This window comes from Gobius niger, assembly GCF_951799975.1.
Source record: "Gobius niger genome assembly, chromosome: 1".
NCBI classification, from domain to species: domain Eukaryota; kingdom Metazoa; phylum Chordata; class Actinopteri; order Gobiiformes; family Gobiidae; genus Gobius; species Gobius niger.
The window spans coordinates 4146983-4171956 of record NC_136852.1 but is presented as its reverse complement, the minus strand read 5'-3'; the positions used below and the strand labels follow the sequence as shown (position 1 = coordinate 4171956).

At 41.8% G+C, this 24974-nt stretch overlaps 1 protein-coding gene across 1 annotated transcript in view; it reads right to left on the bottom strand.

Moving 5' to 3' along the window:
• LOC306966731 (neurobeachin-like) overlaps positions 1 to 24974 on the bottom strand; it is a 684825-nt gene that overhangs the window by 400524 nt on the left and 259327 nt on the right. The window contains exons 9-14 of the mRNA XM_079561544.1: positions 24412 to 24609; positions 22035 to 22162; positions 17950 to 18058; positions 15493 to 15645; positions 5947 to 6130; positions 460 to 539 (exon numbers count right to left, since the gene is read on the bottom strand). Of these exons, the coding sequence (XP_079417670.1) occupies positions 460 to 539; positions 5947 to 6130; positions 15493 to 15645; positions 17950 to 18058; positions 22035 to 22162; positions 24412 to 24609 (852 nt within the window). The remainder of the gene's footprint in view (positions 1 to 459; positions 540 to 5946; positions 6131 to 15492; positions 15646 to 17949; positions 18059 to 22034; positions 22163 to 24411; positions 24610 to 24974) is intronic.

Below are 24974 nucleotides of genomic sequence, written 5' to 3'. Positions count from 1 at the left end.
GGAAGGAGGAAGAGGAAGGAGGAGGAAGAAGAAGTAAAAAAGAAGAAAAAGAAGAGGATGAAGAAGAAAAAGAAGGGGAAGGAGAAGAATGAGGAGAAGAAGAAGAAGAAGAATGAGAAGAAGAAGACAAGAGGAAGAAGAACAAGAGGAAGAAAAAGAAGAAAAAGAAGGGGAAGAAGAAGAATGAGGAGGATAGGAAGAAGAAGAAGAAGAAAGAGGAAGGAGGAAGAGGAAGGAGGAGGAAGAAGAAGTAAAAAAGAAGAAAAAGAAGAGGAAGAAGAACAAGAGGAAGAAGAACAAGAGGAAGAGGAACAAGAGGAAGAGGAGGACGAGGAGGATGAGGAGGAAGAATAACAAGAACAACAACAACAACAACAACAAGAACACGAACAAGAAGAAGAAAAACAACAACAACAACAACAACAACAAGAAGGGTTAACCACACAGAGAGGGCGGTACCTTCAGGATGAGCTGCTTGAGGAAGAGGAGCATGGACGCTCTCAGAGAGAACATCTCCTCCTGGGTCGGTCTCGGTCCATCTGTGAGAGAAAACAGAAGCTCAGCATAACAATAAGTTTATATCACATTCGATATGGATGTACAACAAACACAGAGGCTCCATCCACAAACTGCTCGTGCTGAATGACCCCCCCTCGTGTGGGGCGTGTTCAGCTTTGATTGGAATCATATCACACGTCTAATTCCATTGTCAGAAAACCTGCCTGAAGCTGAGCAGAGCATTGTGTGGAGATACTGAGGCTTTGTTTCATTCATGCCGAGGTGGATCCGCCCGGTGCTTCCCCCAGGCCTGAACCAAAGCTGTTGACTTATTTATAACTGCATGTTTATCGGAGAATCTTGTTGTGGCGATTACAGAGGGGAATGAGATCAGGCCCGAGAGGATTTCTCCAGAAGACGATGCAATTTGTAACAATGCACTGTCATCAATACAGAAAGTGTTCATTCCCTTCGGGGGGAGGAACTTATTTTCTTCCTCTACATGGAAGATTGGAAAGCAGTAAAATGGATCAAAACTGGCACTGAATCTAAATTTCTCTGATTATTATTTTTTTCCTTAACCCCTTAACTCCCACCTGAACTGAGCACATTTTCTCCAGTTTGGCTTTACCCCAATCCAAAAGCGTCTGGACAAAAAGGTGTGAAAATAGCAACAGAACTGAGACGAAAACAATGATGAAGATGTGACAAAAAAATGAGAAAACTTTGACAAAAAATAACAAAAAAAGACAAAAAATTGACCCAAAAATGACAAAAATGTGACAAAAAAAGACAAAAAAATGACAAAAAAATGACAAAAAATGTGACAAAAAATGACATAAAATGGATTAAAAAAAGACAAAAAATGTGACAAAAAATAACAAAAAATGGACAAAAAAATGACTAAAAAATTGACAAAAATGTGACAAAAAAATGGATTTAAAAAAATTACAAAAGTTACAAAATGACTTTTGTAACTTTTGTTACAAAAGCTTTCGTCACCAGCCGAGTAACCAACCACTGCTCCTCAGCAGAACCCCCTCCCCACTGATGCCACAGACAGCGTGTGGAGGGGGCGTGTCGGAAAGAGTCAGAGGTTCTTAAAGAGACAGAGGCCTATTTCAAGACATTCACTACAGCCATTTTGAGAGAGCAATTTTATACAAGGCAGTTATTCTAATTTACTGCATTTACAGACCAACAGAAGGTTTGGTCATCATTGTAGTGTGATATAGACTGGTGCTATGTGATTGAAAAAAGCATAACACCCCCTCTTTAAACACTTAAAAATTATCAACAGGATTTTAAACTGGATCCTGTAGCTCACTGGGAGTCAGAGCAAAGAGGCCAGAACAGGAGTTATATGCTCATATTTCTGTGAGCCAGTGAGTGAGCGTGCAGCGGAGTTTTGGACCAGCTGCAGGCGATGGATGGAGGCCTGGGATAATCCGCAGTATAACACTCTTCATGACCTAAAGAACCTCAGCTTCTGTTCTGAGGAAAATGTATGTAGAAAACTGCATTATGGGAGTTGTCAGGTGACCCGCTCCTGCCAAAATGACGTCCTCTCTCCCAGTGTGCAGTACATCGAGCGGCCACCAGAGGGCCCCCTACCGACAGTCTTGCTTGGGGCCCCTAGGTACCCTTGCTACGCCATTGTCCGCACCCTCATCAGAAGAAGAAGAGCTTTATTTATATAGTCTGTGTGAGCTCTCAGTCGTACAGGAGTTGTCCATCTTCAATGAGGGTATTCGAGTCGTCTTCTGTACTCAGTGGTTGGAGTCTCGAACGTTTCGCCTCTCATCCAAGAGGCTTCGTCTGCGAACTTAGGTTCTGTTCAGCTCGCAGACTGGATAAAGACCAAAAGGGGAGGAGTTGGGGTAGGCTGGGGAGGAGCCGGGCCTACCCCAACTCCTCCCATTTTGGTCTTTATCCAGTCTGCGAGCTGAACAGAACCTTAGTTCTTACCCTCATTGAAGATTTATTTATATAGCGCCTTTCACAGACATGGGGCCAGATCTTGTGGTTCATAGAGCAGGCTGTAGAGCAGACGATATACCTGGCGCAAAAAGTGGGCAGGACAGGAGGGGGGACAGACTCGCATTGCGATGTTGTGGTGCCGCCCCCTCCCCATGCTTTCCCCAGACCTGCGGAGGGCGGTGGGTTGTGAGGGGGGGTTCTCCTGTACACGTAACATGCTGATGCAGCGCAATGTTTAATAAAGATTAAAGAAATAAAACTGTCCCTCCGCTGCTGCAGCCACTCACTGCAGATCCAAGCTGAGCGGGCGGGACAGAGAGGCAGCAGCCTCGCGCTGGACACCGTTCTAATGCACAAAGTTACGAAATGTACAGGATTTAATTGATAATAAACTGTCATATCGGCTGTGGAGGAGTTACAGAGTTATGCAGTTGTTGCAAGAAAACTGTAGCGTATTGAAACATTTGCGCTAAAAAAAACAGTTGCTCTGCGCCCTGTAAAATGCGCTTCTTTCTTTTGGACTGAGCTGTGGCTACACAAGGAGCATCATCAGGAGGTAAAGACTGAAATGTCTCCTTAAAACTCAGATCAGACCTGGTGTTGTGGCACTTGAGGCGTGTGTGGTTTATTTATAGAAAACTGTTGTTGTTTTGGTGTCGGAGTGTGTGTGTTGATCTACTGTATCAAAGTAAACCCGTGCGTAGCCTACGCTCAAACAGACTTTTCAAGGCAATTTCGCATTTGTTTTCAATTTGACGTCGATTCTAAGGAAGAAAACAAGGCAAGGGATGTAAAGAGGAACATAATGTGAAGGTTGCCACAGAAAAGTAGCGCGAATTGCTGCGACTGGAGTCTTGTCACATCTTTCTGCCGCCCCATGCGAGTCCACCCCCCCCCCCCCCATAAACAATGTGTACTGTGTGCTGAGCTGAAGAAATCCTTCCCGGACATTCTTTTGGGTCGACAATGAGAACATATGCAGCAAATTCCTCACCGCAAAATAACCTTGATCTGGCAGCGATTCAAAGAAGCCGAGAAGAAGCCAAATATCTGAAATGAACCGCTGCTGCTGATCCAGACTCCCCAGAGGCTCCTCCAGCACATCTCCACCTTGTACCTGCCTCTGTGACCTCTATCTGTCATCATCAGCTCCTCTCAGTGATCCCATAAGCCCCATAATCGACGCGTGATCGCCCCCCAGCGACCGCTCCCGCCCCCCTCCCCGGCTCGGGACGGGCCCGGGCGAAGACGGTCTCAATCCACCGGGCTTACATCACTCAGCGCGACAGGAGCGGGGCAGTGAGGGAGCCGGAGTGGGTTAGACGATGACAGAGTGATTAGGCGCCTCCGTGGAGACTTACGAGCGTCCAGCCGCCGGTGTCTGCGGGGAAACCGAGCCCAATGACACACGACTTTAATTCCAAAGCTCTCTGTTTTAAGAGCGGAGAAATGAAGAGGGTTTAAATCCTCGCTTTGCTGAGAATGTTTTTCAACGTAGAAAGCGGTGTTTGGGCTTTTTTGAAGTGGATATGTTCGGTATAATTGTAACTTATAAACCTGCCTCGGGAACGGCCACACTGGGATTTTTCTTTTGAAAGCGAGACACAGCAGGTGAATAAACGCAGAGATGTCAATTTGCAACAGAATACAGCCGGCGTTATCCAAGTGCGGGTAACAAGAAAGTAACTACACATGTAAGTACAGGTACTCTTACATGTGTAACAAGGAAGTACAAAGTGTAACAAGGGGAAACGTGTCAAGGTGTAGTAAAGGTATCTTCATTTATTTTATTTTTTTAAGTGACATCATACAATCATAGCAAAACCGCCAAGCCAATGCAGTATGAATGAGACGGAGCAATTAATGGTGCTGAGCTGTCACATAGTTGTGGCAAAGGGGAATGTGGTTTTGTGCTTACATTTTAATGTTGCAGGATTACTGTGGTGAAAGTGAAGACATGACTCCAGGCAGTTTCTTTATTGTTCTAGTGAAAGTAATTACACATGTAAGTACAGGTACTCTTACGCTCTAACTTTTCCTTGTTTGGCTTTATTTTTCTCTGATCACTCTTGTTTCTGCTTGTTACAGGCAACGGTGTCTCACTATAAAAAAAAAAGCAACAATCAATAAGAGTGATGTTTTCACTTCCACAACAGTAATACTGTTGTCCTGCAACATTAAAACTAATGCACAATTTATAATATTCCACATTCAATTTTGCCACAACTATGTGACAGCTCAGCACCATTCATTGCTCTTTGAATATCTTTACTACTCCTTGACACGTAGTTACACGTTGTACTGCCTTGCTACACATTCTTCCCTCTTTTTACACATGTAAAAGTACCTGTACTTACATGTGTAATTACTTTCTTGTTACTTATACCATGGTCTGGGTGAATACTGGATTCTGATTGGCTGGCGCATTATTTTGGTATAACCGCACACGTAGTCCGGCAGTTAAATCACTGGGATATCACTCCGCTGTGGCATCGCCATAGCAACGCATGACACAGCTGAATCCGATAAAGGCGTTATTAGTGACTGACAGGAACGTATGAGATGGATTTTGATTAATTTCAACGTTTTTGGCCAAAACAAAACTTGATAAATGTTTGTAGAGGAGAGTGAGCAGCTAGGTTAGCTACTGTTAATAAAGTATGAGCTTTACATTTCTATTGAAAACAATTAAGGCTATTCATGATTTTCAGGCGAACATAAAATTATCCTGCATTGAAGCATATTTGTCTGGATTAGTAAAGTCAAACATAAAAGTTTCAGTTGGGCCCAGGTGTGAGCGACTCCACCGCAGCTGTTTCCATAAACAGTTGAGCTGGTTGAGCTAGCTAGCTTTAGCTTCAGGTTAAACAGCGTAAAAGTGAAATAACTCCTGCCCACGAGTGCCGCATATCGGTGTTTACTTCCAGGGAAAAGTGTTTCCGGGTTAGTCCTGTTGTGTTGTGATTCTGTGCTGATGTTGTGTCGTTGAGCCTGACTGAGATCCTCGTAATAGCTGCGGAGAATGACTCGCTCTGAGACCAGCCTTCAGTGACCGGCTAATAACCCACACAAAATAGTCCCGTAGTCTGGCATATTTTGTGAGTTTAGTCAATGAAAAAAACATTTATTATAAATGTTATGTTTGTGGGAGCCTGGTATAAGCGGATTAAACAACTCGGAGCCGTGCATTAAACTGTTATAATGCACTTCGCGGAGTAACACCACTCCGCTGCGCGTCGTGCATTATAACCGTCTAATGCACGGCTCCAAGTTGTTTAATCCTTACCCGTACTTACACCTGGAACGCGGGCTGTATTCTAAAGCGTTACCGCAACTTTTGCTTATGTTGAAAATTGCCAAAATCGTCTACATTTTTATCTATTCAGCTACAAACTGAAGGGCTTTAAAGAGACAGTTTTTGTTGCAGTCTAATATCACAGTCCTCTCTCGTGATCTACCCTCGCTTACCGATCCCGCTGGCTGTGGCGCCGCCGGGGTCCGTGGCGCCGACGGAGTCCGCGGGGTTGCAGATCCAGTAGTAGTGTTTGAGTGCGTACATGAGCTGCTGTACCGTGCTGAGCCTGCGGAGGGCGCTGGAGGAGGAGGTGCTCATGAACTCAGTGGAGAGGTAGGAGTACAGAGACCGCTGCACCTGGAAAAGCAACAACGCATACAATCAAACACTATAATTTTCTATTGTAAATCATAAAAATGAGAAGCCTGTCTGTCATTTTTGATGGATTAAAAATCTTGGCAGTAATTAAACGACATTTGCAGCTGCGCTCGGTTAAAAATGGCTCTTCAAATCTCTTCACAGCAACAAAACAGCGACACTTAACAGTCGATACAAACACCAAGGAAGAGAGCACAGTGATGGAATAAAAATACTGCCTTACACCAGTGTTTCCCAAAGAGTACTGTGACCCCTGGGGGTACTTGAGTACTTAGCAGGGGTACTTTGAATTATTACACATTAACAAAGGTAAAACTGAGCAGAATTTCAATATTACTTTCAAAGCAAAGTCAATTTTTATTATATTCTTTCTACATCTAAGAGTATTATAGCTTCATTTAGAACACAATACACCACAAATCTCTAAATAATCTGAATTTAGTTCATCACAACATTAAAATATTTGCAGGATCTTTGAGGTAGGGGGTACTAGGAACATCAATGGACAACTCAAGGGGTAAGCGGGACAAAAAAGATTGGGAAGCACTGCCTTAGACACTTCATTATTCATCTTTTCAGATCGCAGGATGGCAAAACACAGAGGTGGGAGTACATTAGTCGTTACACTTACTCAAGTACATGTACTTTTTTGAAGAAATTGTTCTTCTTACAGTAGTTTTATCATTCTCTCATTCTCTTACTTGAGCATGTTTGTGAAGGCTCTCATTCATCCAATATCCAATGTCCATCATAGAAAAAGGTTAAATCGTCGACTGATGATCTAAGATTTTTTGGCCGTCTGGTTCCCTCTTCCTGGGAGGAGCCTGGGTCTTTTTAGCCCCTCCTAGTTTGGGTAATCGTGTCTTTATGACCTTAAGAACTATGAAGAAACATCTGTTTTTACACCTTTTACTTCCTACCTCACAGACAGGACATTCATGGTAAGTGTGGATACCTTCTCCTCTAAGGTCCATAAAATTACATGTGGTGTGCCCCAGGGTTCGATTTTAGGCCCAGTGCTTTTTAACCTGTATATGCTCCCTCTTGGTGATGTCATCAGGAGACATGGAGTCAGTTTTCACAGTTATGCTGATGATACACAGTTATACATCTCCATGTCTCCTGATGACACCAGGCCAATGGATGCACTTTTTAACTGCATTTTAGATATTAAATCCTGGATGGCAGAAAACTTTCTCCAGCTTAACCAGGACAAAACTGAAGTTTTAGTCTTTTATTCCACACATCAAAAATATCACAAAGATAGGTTTTTACCATCTAAAGAACATAGCCAGAGTCCGCCCCATTCTCTCTCGGGCCAACACGGAGACGCTAATGCATGCTTTTATCACCAGTCGTATCGACTACTGTAATGCCCTGCTTTCTGGTCTTCCCAAAAAGAGTATCTCAGGTTTACAACTCTTACAAAATTCAGCAGCTCGTGTCCTGACGAAGACCAGGAGGCGGGACCACATTACACCGGTTTTAGAATCACTGCATTGGCTCCCCGTGTGTTTCAGGATCGATTTTAAAGTTCTTTTAATGGTTTTTAAATGTCTTAATGGTCTTGGTCCTTCTTATCTTTCAGAACTGCTTTTACCTTATGAACCTTCACGGCCCCTTCGCTCCTCCGGCAGGGGTCTCCTAGTTATTCCTAAAGTCAACAAAAAGACTCATGGTCTTTCCAATATTACGGCCCTCGCCTCTGGAACCACCTGCCGGAGGAGCTCAGGGCCGTAGAGAACGTTCATGTTTTTAAGAGCAGGCTCAAGACCCACCTTTTTAGTTTAGCTTTTAACTGATATTTATTTTTGCTAGGCCTATTTATTATTATTTATCAGCACCTTATAATTAATTAAATTGACATTTAATAGTTATTAATATTTATTCTGTATTTATGTATTTTACCTCTCGGTCTTATTTTTTATTATCCTATTATTCAATTTTACTTACGTACTTTTATTTATTTTAACAATTTTTATGCTCTTCCAGTTTCCTCTGGAGGAGCCCTCTGCCTCGGGAGCGGTGATTGGCTGTGGCTGCTGGGGTGCTGTCTTGTGGGTGTCTGGATGGAGGTGTGGTGTTGTCCGGGCACCCTGTGTTGGTCCCTGTGGCTGCAGCCGAGGTGCCGCTCCCGATGCAGACGGCTCCTTGGATGGTGTTCCCTTACCTGGTTTATCTGCACCCAGCCTTATCTTAGCCTTTTGTCCATAATCTCCACTGTTTTACCTTGAGTGTGTATTGTGTGCTTGCGTGGTGTGTCTCTGGGGAGGTGGGTGGGGGGAGTGTGAATGCTACAATGTGTCTGTTTTTTTAGTTTTTTTTGTTTTTGGAAGGAAGTGGGTGTGAGAGAATGTTTTTAAATCTGTAAAGCACTTTGTGTTACATGACATGTATGAAAAGCGCTATACAAATAAAATTGATTTGATTTGATTTGATTTGATCTGTGACTAGAAACATCCTCAACGTTACCAAACCCAGTCCAGTCGATGATTTAAAGGAACAGGCCACCGTTTTTCCATACGGAGATATGCTCTTACCTGAGCTTAGACGAGTTCATCCGTACCTGTCTGGTCTTTGTGCCCGTGGAAGAGCTCGGTCGCTTCTAACTTCACCCCCGTTTGGAGCCATAGGAATACACTCAGAGAGGCCAAATGCTAACAACATCTTTGGTCGTTTTGCGTGACTGAGCGCACGCACAAAGACCGGACAGGTACGTCTGAACTCGTCTAAGCTCAGGTAAGAACATATCTCAGTATGGAAAAACGGTGGCCTGTTCCTTTAACCTTTTTCTACGTTCTTACTTACTACAAATATTTGCTACTTTTTCCACTAAGTAAATATTTAAGCGGCAAATGCTTTATTTTGATCAAGACAATAGAATTATTTCGTTATTCGGCATTTTTATTACATTTTCTTTGGGAGTATCACAAATTCCACATGATTTTATGATTGCTTCACATAATTTTTTGACACCATTGAAAATAAATCAGACTTTTTTGCTCGAACACTTACTCAGTACTCACAGTCATGGCCTTATCTACCATTGAGGTCCGGACATTGGTAAAAATTTAGCTTTTTTAATTTATTTTTTACACATTGAATCCAGTGCAAATGAATGGTGTAAACCCGCGCTTCTACAGGCGGAAGAGTCTCTAGTTCAGACGTGGATGAGCTTGTTATGAACCTATATGTGTCCACTCTGAAACCGGACCTCATGAGCTGCTTTGGACCCGAGTGCCTAAAACTCCACGGAGGCGCGGCTGAGGCTGTGCATCAGCCTCACTACAACAGCAGCGCCTTTAGCATGAACTGCGCCAAAGTTTGATCCAGATGCAATTTCTTTACTCTCTGTCATAAAGAGGGAGGAGCCAGTGCGCCTCAGACTGACGGTGACTCCGATTTAAAACAGGAGTTTTCCTCTCATTCTGATCTGAGGAGCGAGAGGAGAAGGAGAAGCGTCTGTGCCTCATCACTGCCTCCTCCTCTGCTACTGACTTTGTTTCTGTCTCATGTAAAGATTGTCCTGCGTATAAATGCTCTTCGCTTTAATGAGAGCTTAAACCAGCGCATTCACCTTTGTAGCTACCAGTGGTTTAACAGTGAGGGCGAGGCAGAGGGGGCGGGGCCAGAGCGCAGTGTCCAAACCAGAGTCTGATGTTCAGATTGAGCCAAAGCAAAACACTCAGCTTTACCCATTCACACCCACAGCCTCGTGTTCAAAACAATCAAAAACTGACATTTTCATTTAATATTTTAGTATTTATTTAGGACATTCTTATTGTCTCTCACTCAGGCGAGTAAAAATGTTTGGAAAACCTGCTTCACAGTAATAATGGATGAAATAGATGTTGTATTTTGTGATATTCATCATGTCAAAGTAGGGGTACGTGACTCGTCACCTAAAACTTCAGGGGGTGCACGGCTGCACCCACTGCCCTCGGGTCGACTGATGGAAGCGAGGCCAGTCCGACCACCATCCACTCACTCACTACATTCACTCAGGCTCCTGGTCCCAAACGGTGGAACAATAAGCAATTTTTGAAACAAGCTTAAGGATGAGACTAAAGTGTTTTTGATCACTTAAAATACAGGAAATTACCCCCCATTAAAGAATTATCCGGACCTCACTGTTTTTTTACATCTTGGCTATGGCCCTGCTCACAGTAACGTTCCTATTACTTGAGTAAATATTCTGGCTCTTCCCACCTCTGTTAACAATGCAAACACAGATCCTACGTTCCCCTCCTGAACCTTCATGTACTTTACAGCAGCAGTCGTCGTATGTTCTCTCTCGGTGTCTTTCCTTCAGCCTCGACAGGGGTGTCCACTGACCCCGCTCGACTTTGTAACTCGTCCTCTGTTCAGCCGTGATTAGCAGCTCCGGTGTTATTAGCCCCGGGCATGAACTGAATCCTAATGCCGCCTTCACAGCAATGAGACGAGGCGTTACAGAGAAGTGTTCACAAATTCACCACCACAATGACACATTTGGAAGTAAGTGTCAGTTCAGTTCAAAGAAATTATGTCAGAGCTGGAACTCCTTTCGCTTTGGTGACAGCATGTGTTCGCTCTGGCATTGTTTAAATAATAAGCGTCTGGAAACACAAAAACAAATATTTCTGTCAAGAATAACAATAGTTTTTCACCCACATCTTGTATTAATGATGGGGGATTTAACAAATGTAACCCTCAATCATTCCAGATTTAGTCGTTTTTGTGTTTTTCTTCTCTGCTTTAACTCCTGAAAAGATCATTTCAGGTGGCAATAAGAAAGAGAATTGACAATGCAGTGGTGAAACAAGACTTAAAGCAGTACTAAGTAACTCTTGCCCCTAAAGGCCATAAGCGCAACTGCAGGTGTCGTAGCAAGTTACGATTTTTTAACTTATTAATTGTCTTGGAGAGTAAATACTACTAGTAAATACTGACAGAAAAGGCGAAGGGAGAGAGGGTTACTGTGCATTCAATTATACAATGGAAATTCTTTTTTTTTCACTCAAACTTGGCTGTAAATACTGTTTAAAGTGACGCTAGCCCGCAGTTAGCTTTGTCCGCTAGCATGTTAGCTTCTTCTTCATGATTCCATTAGTGTGCATTGGTGACTCCAACCCGGTGCAGTCAAGTTGCAAACATGGTTTTCTGGCCAGAGACACCGGGGGGAGATGAAAGACCCTCCAATCATCCCATAAACACTTGTATTACCCCCAGAGGGACTACGGAAAGGATTTATTAAGGTAAACACGCTACTTTGTACTGCTTTCAATGGATATTTCAGGATTTTTGACATAGGGCCTAATTTCCTAGTTATCCAAAGTGTTGCTGATTTCTGGAGATATTTTTTTTTGTGATTCATGCAGTTCTTATATTTGAAGAGTTTCGTGGTGCTAGGCTAGTGCATTTCTATGGTATCAGCTAGCCTGCATTAAAAACAGTCTGACCCGCTCCACAGAGCACCTGAGGCAAATCACTTATAACACCAGACTAACCATATAAATGTCTGTGTCCATAGAATCATTCCAACCATTTTGCATTTAAAATACCTTATATTTGAGCAGCATCAGCTTCGTGGTTGTATAAGCTACGCGGTGGCGCAGTGATCTGCTAGAAAATAGTCCCTCAAAATGCGATTGTTCATGTGATGTAGGTCAGTTATATTCCAAACATTATTCTACGGACACAGACATTTATATGGTTAGTCTGGTGTTATAAGTGATTTGCCTCAGGTGCTCTGTGGAGCGGGTCAGACTGTTTTTAATGCAGGCTAGCTGATACCATAGAAATGCGCTAGCCTTGCATTAGCCTAACGCCACAAAACTCTTCAAATATAAGAACTGCATGAATTACAACAAAAAATATCTCCAGAAATCAGCAACACTGGATAACTAGGAAATGAGGCCCTATGTCAAAAATCCTGAAATATCCCTTTAAGGTATGTTTTGACGAGGGAACAGCAGTATAAAATAGTTAAAAGCCTCTAAAAATCGATTTGACATGATACTGTGTGTCTCCTGCATGAAGACCGGCTCAAAGGATAAAATGGCAGAGCTTGCTTGTTCTCTAGAGTCTAAAACTAAAGCAATAGACCTGCCTTTTCCCAAACACAATTTACAGACCTGTTCTCTCGGTCTGAGGCGCCACAGCTCTCCACATTCTCTCGTATTTATTTGCTGCTGTTATTTATTCATGGGGGTCTTGCAGCAGCAGCAGTCGCCCCGCGCCTCACAACTCGCCTCTCGCTCTTTTGATAACTCCCCATCCACTTTCTTTCTTCACGCACGATTATTTAAAGTAGCGAGGGATCGAGAATGCTGGGGAGAAATGTTGGCAGAAATGAGAGGGAGTAATGAAGTCTGCAATCATTTAATGTGTTGCAAATGGAGAGATGTGTTCGGGGGGTGAGGGTGCACGGTTCAGTCCAACGGGATGAAAAAAATCTAATGATGAAAGATATCAAATCATTTAGACGTTTTTGAGAGAACATTATGGCTAACAGATGGTTATTGACCTTTCGCAAAAGCCCCGCCCCTTTAGCAACTGCTAGCTAGCTTCAGCAGGAAGTGTAGGTTAATCCAATCCAGCTTCATTTGTACATCACATTTTACTGACACAAAGTCTCCACAAATTAGCACTAATTACAAAAAATAATACAAGAAAACTTAACTATCGGAAAAACTAAAGAGTTGATTAACCCCTTAACTCCCACCTGAACCGAGCACATTTTCTCCAATTTGGCTTTACCCAAATCCAAAAGCTTCTGGAAAAAAGGTGTGAAAATAGCGACAGAACTGAGACGAAAAGAATGATGAAAATGTGACAAAAAAGTGACGAAAAAATGACAAATGTGACAAATATGTCACAAAAAATGTACAAACATTTGACCAAAAAATTACAAAAAATGACAAATTGATGAAAAAGTGCCAAAAATGTCACAAAAAATGTCAAAAATGTGACAAAAAGTGAAAAAAAATGAAGAAAAAAAAATTGCAAAACAGTTACAAAAATGAGTACCCCAAAAAAAAAATGGAAAAAAAAATCTGATGACGTGAGGAAAAAGATCCATTTAGATGAGTTTTGTAGGTCTTAGCTTTCAAATGAGGCGTTACACTGGCCTACAGGATTTGGGTAAAGCTGAACTGGAGAAAATGTTCTCTGTTCAGGCGGGAGTTAAGAGGTTAACACAAAAAAAACCAGAAACGTAAAAATGAATGAGAGGCAGTCAGAAGGACCACACAATCCCTATGCTGGGTTAACCGCTAGTGAGTAAAAGTGTCTTTTTTTAAAGTAAACTTAAAAGCATCAACAGAGGGCGCTGTTCTAATGTGAGGAGGAAGAGCTTTCTTATTCAGTGATTCAGCGCCGGCAAAACAGAATCAAGGTTCGGCGAAGAGCATCTAAACGCTTCCTGTCGCACTTAAAAGTAAATGTGTCACATATTCCGGCGGCAGACGATACTTTTTTTCTGTGACAATGTCCAGCAATGACAGCTCATGAAACTGTTGGACAATGATTCGATACCACTACTTTAACGATACCTGCTTTTCGGTACCGGTGCCTTAACGGTACTTTTTTCGATACCTATGTTATTTTAATTGAGTTAAAATAATGTGCATAGGACAATTATCGTTCAGGAGGAAGTCCAAACACGGCACATCAAAAAACAGGAGCAGCAGTGCCATCTATAACTTCCTGTTTTGAGCAGAATTCCCACTAAAGCCGTGATAAAAAGAGAGAAAGGACAATATTACCTTCTGAGCTGCAGAGACAGATCCACATCAGGACAAAGTTTTCTTTCAGATAAACTTTTCTAAACACACTCACTACAAAGTGAGAGCGCTCACTCTGTCACTAAAAATGTACCACAACTGTTCCAAAAATGGCTAATGCAGAGTGAGCGCTCACCTTTTCCAGAAACAATCTTTGATCCCAAATGCTCCGGTGCAGCTGGAGTTTAAACAACAGCAGTAACTTCAGGCTCTGGGGCTAAAGCTAAAGGTAAAGCCCATGTGTTTCTCGTTGTCACTGCTTTTCTATTTGTCTAAGAGTCTAGTTTCTTATTCAGACCTGGTTTAGTCCTGGTTTTGAACCAGTTTACTTTAAGTCCTGGTTTAGTCCTGGTTTAGTCCTGGCTCAGACGCGGCTCTGCCATCTCTGATAATGACTGAAGTGTGAGTAAGTTACAGCTTTGCTTCTACATTTGCGCTGAAGCTGCTCATGAGTTCAGGCTTTTTTAGACTCAATGCGGATCATTTATTGACGTTTGGAGAGAAAAAGACCCGAAAATTAGCACCGAAAAAAAAGTTTTCCGATACCGCCCTCTACCGGAGCTTTTCGGTCGGTACCAAGTAGGTACCGTTTAACGGAACCCAGCCCTAGACAAGACCAATGGTAAATGAGTCTTAGGCCCCATTCGAAACTTGAAAATTGGTAAGACGTCGAAAGCCAAACCAGATGCGCGTCGGCGTCCGCCATGATAAGAAGCTTCCGAATTGGGCGGAGGAAGATAGGATGGAGTTAGGAAAAGGAGCCTCAATGCTAACTATCATAGCCACTTCAGCATAGGGACCTTTGGTGCTAACTCACCGGTGATTATGAGCTATGGGCCATCCCATAAGCCACCGCACCACCAATCCCTCAACCTCCATCGAGTAATTTTTCATGCACAATCACTGTTGATTGACAGGGGAACATTTAATAAAAATAAAAAAATTCTACACAAGCCAAACTTTATAAAACTGACAAAATCCATGTTGTCGTCACCACAGCTCAGTCACATGTCAGTGTGTTAAAGAGCCGCCTCAGGAAACGGCTTAAACGAAGGCAGTTCCTTTGCTTTCATGTAGTAGAAGCTTAAGCCACATGCATCATTTGCAGACATTGTGCTGTGGAGGAGCAGACTTCACTGTTTTTTCTGAAACAGCTGTTGGTGATGTCACTTCCCCTGTGTTTTCTGCCCTGGGTAAGGGCGGTCGAATTGGGAAAATTGCTGAAGCTCTTGTTCGCTAACTGCATAGAGATCTAACAGTTGACCCCATGACAGGTTAAGGATCAGGAGCTTGGATCAGGACATAGAAGCTGGACCATTACCTTGGCTTACAAGTCAGCAGGCGTTTTCAGCTTTTTTTTCCCGGCTTTGAAATGGAAAAAAAAAGAGCAAAGCAGGAGATAAGGAGAATATCTGGTAACGGTTGGTAACAATGACTGTTTTTGGGCGGGGTTTTGCGAAGGTCAGTTGGACTCTTTCTCTCCGTCAGCAACGAGGTTCATTTGTTCGATCACCATGTTCTATTTTGTTGGTTAGAAAACTCTTCTAAATCTAAAATGATTTTCGACGGTCTGACCTCAGTCGGTGTGTGGATCCACAGCGCGGCGTTGAGCAGGACGTGGTCACACAGCTGCTTCAGGAGAGGAGCCCCGTGAGGAACACTGTCCAGAAACCGAGCGAAGGACAGGAACTGCTCCAGAACAGCTCTGCTCAAGTGGCCACGGGACGACTGCAGGGGAGAGGAGAGGGTTAGGAAAGAGCGGAAATCCTGCAATGCATAAAGCTGATTTCTGTTCAAATTAATTCACCTTTGACTGTGGCATCACGCACTTGCCGATTTTGTTACTCAGGGTGGAAAAAGTTATGTTTATAGACCTGATTTTTTTTGTTTCTCTTTTTAGTCGTGGAACAAAATTGGTATTGTCCTCCCTTAGAACATCGCAGGCCTGGACTTGCAAAAAAATCGGCCTGGCTGATTTCTGTTCTTCAGGATTGATCTTACAAACTCTTGGTTATGAGCCCGGCGCTCTACCTATGGAGCTAACGAGCGGAGCATTAGCCGCCACCACACGTACATTAATGTTATGAACCGCCCTGAAACACGAGCGCAATGCAATTGTCGAGGCCGTTAGCAGAACAATAAGGCAGGGGAGCCCAAACTATTTGTCTCCAAGGGCCAAAATGAAAAAGTGCCTGTGAGTCGCGGGCCAAACACAGCGATGTCAAGCACGAAAAACACATATAACTGCAAATTATAAAGTTACTTTATTTTATTTACTTTTTATTTTTTCGATAGCCTACATTTGCATTTGATTCTATCCATGCAAATAACATGCTATATTAAAACAAATGGTCACTATGGCAAAAGCCTAGTTTTAGTAGAACAAAATCAACAATTGTAGCAATTTAGTCCAAAACAAAAAACACCTGTATCTAGGGCTGCTCAATTATTGAAAAAAAAAATAATCACAATTATTTTTGGCATAATTGAAATCCTGGTTATTCAAACGATTACTTGTTGCCTTTAAAAAAAAGTCTTTATTTGATTCATATATTTATTCATTAAAAAAACTATGCTGATATTTTCTGTTTTCTGAACAGTCAAGTTTGCCTCGATTAAGGAGAGGTCTCTGTTTCACACCTGCCCCCTGCTGGCCGGCCCTCACACCTGTGCAATAAAACTGAGCAGCGCGGCCTGATTACTCATCACACAGCGCTGTTTGTTTTTATGTCAGGCAAAAGCATAAGCCATGGCACGTGAAATGCGAAGGGAAAATAATCCCAGCGCCATGAAATAATGCAAGTCTGCCTTGCAAAAAAATTAAAAAATTAAAAAATTAAAAAATTTGAAAAAAAAAAAAAAAAAAAAACGATTTTGCTAATTATGTAGTCGTTCAGTGTAATAATCAAAATCGTAATCAAATTTCGATTAATTGCACAGCCCTACCTGTATCTACAGCACCTACAGTAACTTTACCTCATTTGTTAACTCAAAGAAAATGCCACATTAGATTATTTTGAAATATTTAAATTTTTTAACTTATACTGTTGTTGACGTCAACAACCTTTGCAATAAAAGTTGGAAAACTGTGAAAGTAATTGATAAATACCAAGACATACCAAGACACCACGACAGTGTTTCCTTAACTTTGCAGAAGGAGTGAAACAGCGCCCCCAATTTGACGCTGGTGGTCAAAAAGTGTACTGCATCCATATTTACCATTGAGAATGAATGGAAGAGAGTTAGTAGTAGCCACACGCAGCGCAAAAGTAGGTCACTCTCTGGTGGCCAACAGAATTGTTTCGGTGGGCCAAATTTGGGCGCGGGCCCCACTTTGGGCACCCCTGCAATAAGCCCTTGAACTAAACCAGTGTAACTGCAGAGGGGTATAAAAAGCATCAAATACCCCTAGTGGACATATCATGAAATTGGACCCATATAATGAGGAGCACGTCAATAGACTACGTATTATATGTGTATATGTATATTTCTTGTGGGCCGGTATGGTGGTATATACCTGACCTCTCATCACCCACCTCTGAATGAATCCAACACAGCATAAACTAAAGATATCCCTTTTATCATTTGTCAAAATATGACTGTGCTGTATCGTGAAGTGTCCAGAGGTTCAGTGGGACTGAAAACCAAAAAAGTTTAAGTACAATAAAACAAATGTGCATACAGAACTTTAAAGCGGGAATGAGACTGCAGCAGGAACAAAGCCCTCACTGCGCTGCGTTCAAAGACACAGAGGGATTACGAACTCGAGATTACGGGCCGAGGCGAACGACGCTACGCACGCGGGAGATAAAAACGCTATTTCATTTAGATATGTGCCACTTTTTGTTTCATATCGCTCTTCAAAGGAAAACACAGAGTTCAGCGGAGAGAAAATAGATTGCTCCACTGAGTTGGAATAAAACAAAAAGGAAATGGTTTGTTGGAGGTTCTGATTTCACAGGCAAAGAGGCGAGATGTGCATAAAGTGGCCGACATGAGGAGCCACACGGAAAGTAGAAGTTCAGGTCTGACCTTCTCCAGCTGGAACCCGATCACCAGGAAACCCTTCCCACTCAGCATCTGCTCCTGCAGCGACACGGAGCTTCTGAGGAGCTGGAGGAGAACGGCCAGCAGGGCGGCGCTGCAACACAAAGGACATTTATCTTATAGACACTGGGAATCTTCACACCAGGGTGGAAGTGACTGGCTGCATCCGAAACGAGCAGATTGGTAAGAGCTCTTACGCCAAACCGGATGTGCGTCAGCGTCCACCATGACAAGATGCTTCCGAATTGGGCTGTCAGTAAGAAAGGAGTTAGGAAAAGGAGCCTCGATGCTAACTAACATAGCTACTTTAGCATAGGGACCTCTGGTGCTAACTCACCGGTGATTAGGAGCTATGTGCCCTCCCATAAGCCACTGCGCCGAACCCCCCCACCCCCCTCTTCAGCAGTGATGCGGTCGCTGTATCGGTCTGTCGTGGTGAAGAGGGAGCTGATATCCTTTTTTTTGTTACAGATATTTTCACTTGTGAATTTGCACAAAATGCCTTATTCTTATAGGAACACATAAAATGACAGAAAACTTGCAATAATTTTCTCATACTCAGGTGCATTTGGTTGCTTTGTGTATGAAATGTGCGGTATAAATAAAGTTGCCTTGCCTCATAAATACATCAGTAATGTTCAGCAAAACTTTCAAATTTATATCTCTTGAAGCTTGAAGTCTGGTCTTCACGCGTGCCTTCAACACAGCGCAGACGGCGTTAGCATTTAGCTTCTCCTCTTCTCCCTATAATTACACAAAATTAAACGCTGTGGATTTTCTAAGTGGATAAAAGGGGAACTATATCGTAAGGCGTAATAATAGCAGGAGTAGTTCGAAATACGCGCAGTTATATCTTCACTTTACTGTGCGGACGCCGGACTACTCCTGGTATTATTACGCCTTACAATATAGTTCCCCTTTTATCCGCTTAGAAAATCCACAGCGTTTAATTTTGTGCAAACATGGAAGAGCTTGGTAGCTTCTATCTTCACCTGGTTTGGAGCTATAGAGGAGAGGAGGCTAAATGCTAACGCCGTCTGTGCTGTGTTGAAGGCACGGGGGAAGACCAGACCAGACAGGTCCTAAAGAACTCGTCTCAGCTCAGGTAAGGACATATCTCAGTATGTAAAAACGGTGGCCTGTTCCTTTAAGACTGCTGCATATGATGTGTTGAAATGGTTTAGTCAAACATATTTTTCCTCTCATTGTCCTGCAGAATGAGAGAGTCTCAAAGGCTGCTCTTCTCCAAAGGCTTTCAGCTAAGTGCAACTATCGCTCCAGCCCAGACTCGTCCGCTCATTATGGATCCACACAAACACTGCACGTCTCCAGAGCCTCTCGTGTCTAATTCATTATTCCAATTTCAACTGAACAAAAGCCAGTGACATTTAACTTTGCGGATGTTCGGTGAGGGGAAAGTGTGAAAAGCGGGAGAGAGGAGTCAGACTGATGGAACTCCACTAACTTGGACCTAATGATCATCGGCCTGTGGAGAGAAAGGCCGTGCTGCTGTGGAGAGGCCCAGACGTGTGGAGAGGATAGAGAGGACACTGGACGGACCCGGGCGATAATGAGGAGCAGAAGTGGCTCCGATGGCAGCGCAGTCATGTGCTAAAATCAAGCACAAGCCTGACTTTGGTTTGTCCTGAGGCTCAGGCAGAGAATGTCTAATCTGGAACAGAACAAGCACAGCATAGGAAGTTGTTTTTGCTCAGAATAAGTCAAAGTCGTGCCTGTTGATTGGGCAGCGATCCACGACCATTCTCATCTTTTCTCAGGACAGTTTTAACCTCTTAACGCCTAAATCGAGAGGATCGTTTTCCTCAGATTTTTTTTTCCATCATTTTTTTGTTGGGTGTTCATTTTTGTAACTTTTTTGTCTTTTTTTTTGGTCTTTTTTTGTCACATTTTTGTCATTTTTATTGTCATTTTTGGTCATATTTTTGTAATTTTTTCATCCATTTTTTATCAATTTTTTTTAATTTTTTGTCACATTTTGTCACATTTTTGTATTTTTTTTGTAATTTTTTTGTCACATTTTTTGTCATTTTTTCATCCATTTTTTATCACATTTTTGTCATTTTTTATCACATTTTTGTCATTTTTTTGGCACATTTTTGTCTTTTTTTTTGTCATTTTTGGTCATTTTTTCGTCCATTTTTTCGTCCATTTTTTATCAATTTTTTGTAATTTTTTGTCATTTTTTGTCATTTTTTCATCAATTTTTTATCAATTTTTTGTCCTTTTTTTATCACATTTTTGTCATTTTTTGTCACATTTTTTGTCATTTTTTGTCACATTTTTGTCATTTTTTTGTCACATTTTTGTCATTTTTTTGTCATTTTTTCGTCCATTTTTTATCAATTTTTGGTCATTTTTTGTCACATTTTGTCACATTTTTGTCATTTTTTCATCAATTTTTTATCACATTTTTGTCATTTTTTGTCACATTTTTGTCATTTTTGGTCATTTTTTCGTCCATTTTTTCGTCCATTTTTTCGTCCATTTTTTGTCATTTTTTGTCATTTTTTGTCATTTTTTGTCATTTTTTCATCAATTTTTTATCAATTTTTTGTCATTTTTTTATCACATTTTTGTCATTTTTTGTCACATTTTTGGTCATTTTTTGTCACATTTTTGTCATTTTTTTGTCACATTTTTGTCATTTTTTTGTCATTTTTTCGTCCATTTTTTATCAATTTTTGGTCATTTTTTGTCACATTTTGTCACATTTTTGTCATTTTTTCATCAATTTTTTATCACATTTTTGTCATTTTTTGTCACATTTTTGTCATTTTTTTGTCACATTTTTGTCATTTTTTTGTCACATTTTTGTCATTTTTTTTTATCACATTCTTGTCATTTTTTGGTCAATTTTGTGTCCTTTTTTTGTCCTTTTTTTAATCAAATTTTTGTCATTTTTTGTCACATTTTTGTCATTTCTTTTTGTTAATAAAAAATGATGAGAAGACAAGGAGAGCGGCTGCTTTTGGGAAAAGTCCTGTTCACATTGACACTTCTGCCAGAGCCTAATGCGGTGTCATCTGTTTGTCAAAAGATATACATCTCTAAATAAATAAAGAGATAATTATTATTTATTATTAAAAGCTTAGTACAGCCTGTCAACCGTCATCCACATTTCCAATACATGGGTTTTCAGTGACATCACGCAGAGTTCCGGCAGCCATTTTGAATACCGAAGTAGAATTATGCAGTACTGCAACACGTAACAATATCTCTACTCATGTTATGTGATATAACCAGAAAATGTGGCGCAGACGTCACAGCTCTGTCCAGGATTTACTAAAGATCTGCTTCACTCCTCAGACTAAATTAACACATCAAAGAGGAAACAGAAAACCCTTCTCTGTGATTTTTATGTCAACAGAGTCAGTGTTTAAGCTGCTCAAGACGCTAGCATGCTACCGGTTAGCAACTGTCAACCACAATGGCTTCAACACGATGAACACATGTGTGGCTCATATCTATGAACAGCTCATATCTATGCTGTTATTATCAGTCTACATGTGTTCATCATGTTGAAGCTAAATGCTAACCGGTAGCATGCTAACATCTTAAACACTGACTCACTGGTTTCTTCACATAAACGTGCATCTCTGGGGCCGTGTTTTTGCTGTTATCTTCTTGAGCAATGACTACAAGTACATAAAAATGCCACTGTCAATCAATTGTCTATGATAGAGTAGAGTAGAGATATTGTTACATGTTGTAATACTGCATTATTCTACTTCGGTATTCAAAATGGCCGCCACAACAACAAAGGTCACATGACTGAAAGGCATGTATACTTCCAAGTACCCCAGCACTTGGTTTCAAAACGTATTATTATTATATAACATTTCGAAATGACTAAAACATGACAAAAACTAAAAGCATTTTCAACCAAAAGACTAGATTCGATAAGAAATAACTCAAAAGTGGTTAATGACACTAAAGCTGTGACTAAATCTCCATCTTCAGGGACACAGTTGGAAAGAGCCTCATGTCTAGACATTAAACATGTTTGAATGCAATGTAATAAGTCTTTTCTTTCTCCTGTCAGATCGTACCACACAGCGTCCGTGCCGTCGTTCTGCTGATGGAGGTCGAGCTGAGCGAAGAGAGGGAGGAGCACTTGGATGCCCCCGATGGAGTGGAGGGCGCTCTGCAGGGACTGGGTCACAGTGGCCTTCACTCCCTGCACAGACACACGAGATGAGACCACTTTGAGAGTCTACGGGAAGCAGCTTAGTTTTCCACTGAAGATGGACAAAAACCTAACTCGGGATCAAAATGAAATTGCCTTTGAAAAATCATGAAAGTTAGACTGTTTCAGAGCATGGTGTCCGGCACTGTCATGTGTCCAAAGTTCATATTGCCATATCGTCTTCTGTACTGGTGGTTGAAGTCTGGAACGCTTCGCCTCTCATCCAAAAGGCTTCGTGGTGGACTCAGATTTCATCTTTCTCCACTTTACTCTAACCTCCTTCGCCGACAGCCGGTTTCTGCCAGTCCAATGAGACGGCACATCAGCATCAACAGAACAATAGGCAGGTAATTAGCAGTGAACAGCTTTGAAGAGGTCAGGACACATCGATACTCTGGAGTGAGCAGGTCGTTAGAGACGCTCTACTTCAAAGGTGTTTACGCACAAGGAGGAACTGGTAGTTTCTGGGGAGGGACCGGGCCTACCCCAACTCCTCCCCTTTTGGTCTTTATCTAGGCTGAAAGCTGAACAGAACTTTAGTTTTTGCTGACAAAGCCTTTTGGATGAGAGGTGAAACGTTCGAGACTTCAACCACTGAGTATAGAAGACGATTTGAATACCTTCATTGAAGATGGACAACTCCTGTACGACTGAGAGCTTACACAGATATATTGACATACTTGATAAAGTATTGATACTTGACATTGCAGCAAAAACTATTGCGATTCGATATTTTGTCCCAGCCCTGATGTTTATATTGTGATAAAACACAAAGCAACTCTTCCATGTTGTAAGAGTCTTTTTGTTTGTCCAAAGTCAGACAGTCTAAAGCGGTGGTGTCGAACATACGGCCTGTGGGCCTAATCCGGCCCGCGAGATGATTTAATCCGCCCTTGCCCTGTAGTGCATAAATTCCAGAGTATGTAAAAAAAAAAGTTAGTCTCTTGCCCAGGGGTAGGCAACGTCAGGCCCGGGGGCCAAAACCGGCCCTCAATCATCCAACTCTGGCCCTCGAGATGATTTTGAGAAATATTATGATCCAAATCAGAGATCAAATGCCTGTTAAAGTACTCTAGAAATGTGAAAAATACTGTCAATTCCGTAAAATGTCTAATCAGAGCACCCTTTTAGGCCATAATCCTAAAAGAATACTCTAAGAATACGAATAAGAAATTACTTAAATCTACTTGAATTAAGAGAAAAAATCTAAAGATTGAGTGGATTTGGTTAAAGCAGATAAAACCTATTCTTGCCAATGGAAGTTCTTATTTCAGATGATTTTTGTATAATTTCAAGTGAAAAATTAAAATTTTTACAGTAAAAGTTAATTTGTTTGATTTCCGGTGGGATTTCTCTTTGTTCAATTGGCATTGGTGTTTTTATCTGATCATAGATTAGTTCAACCGACTCAAATTTCACATAAAAAACCTTTATTCAAGCGATTTTAAGTGATTTATCTAATTTACGACGGACATTTTTCCAGTGTATATGATGTACAACACTGGCATATGCAGAAAGTGATGCTTTACTTCAATTCCTTCAATTGGGGGGTCCGGCCCTTGGTCTTTTGACGATGAAAAATCCTGGCCCTCCACTGAGCAAACTTGCCGACCCCTGCTCTAGCCCATTCCTGTGCGGAGTTATGCATTTTTAAAGATTAACCAGAATGCTCATTCTAGCCACTAGGGGGCATTACATTTAAAAGAAAAAGGAAAGAGTTCCACACGCGTCCAGCAGAGGGCACTGACATAATAAGAGCTCAGGATATGAACAACACATTATATAGCCACGTGGTAAATGGACAGTCTGCCCCAGGGCGGGTGTGGCTTCAACAACAGCTTACCACCACTGAGTGTGGAGTGAATGAATCATGACGACTGCACTTTGAAGAACTTGTGACACAGGCTTGTAAAGTGCAATAAGCCGATGTTATTAATGAAGCTACAGTTAAGTTGGGGCTTTGACCAAATCACAGCTCAATATTATTCATTTATTGGAAAATTTCTCTCTATTAAATCTATTTGACACCCCTGGTCTAAACCAAATAGGATAATCTAAACAAGCGTCAGCAAATAAATATAACTTTAAATAGAAATTACTTTTAAACTTTGTTGGGAATCTCTGAGATCTGTTCATTTCATCCAGGCTGAAAACTGAAAGCCGAGGATTGCAGAATATATCGCCGTATTGTTGTTATTCTGCTGGAGAAAAAGGTCAACAGAAACACGGTTCTGTCTGACCTGGAGCATGAGGGCGTGAGGCGAGTGCACAAAGACGGAGGGGTTTTCTCGGGGCGAAGACTCCAGGCACAGCTGAGCGTCGGCCGCCGCGGCGTTGTAGGTGAAGGCGATGGCGTCGGACAGTTTCCCGTCGTACAGCAGCTGCTTATGGTGCTCGGCCAGGAGCAGGTCGCTCTCCCACCGGAACCTGAAGGAGCTCTGGAACAGCAGAACGGGACAAGCTTTACTTTACAGCTCAGTGATAACATGCAATAAAAAGAGCACATCAGATAAGATAAGAGATAAGATTATCCTTTATTGATCTCACAACGGAGAAATTCACTTGTTACAATCGGCGTTCAATAAAATCACTCAGGGTGTGCGAAACAGACAGGAAACAGGGAATAAAGTGCTGCTGATACAGAGATTATTGCACATAGTTTTGCAAGGGGGTTATTGCACATGTTACTTTATTTGTACAGTCTGACAGCAGTGGGGATGAAGGCTTTGCAGTAGCGCTCCTTCTTGCACTGAGGGTGTCTCAGTCTGCCACTGAAAGAGCTGCTCAGCTCCTCTACAGTCCC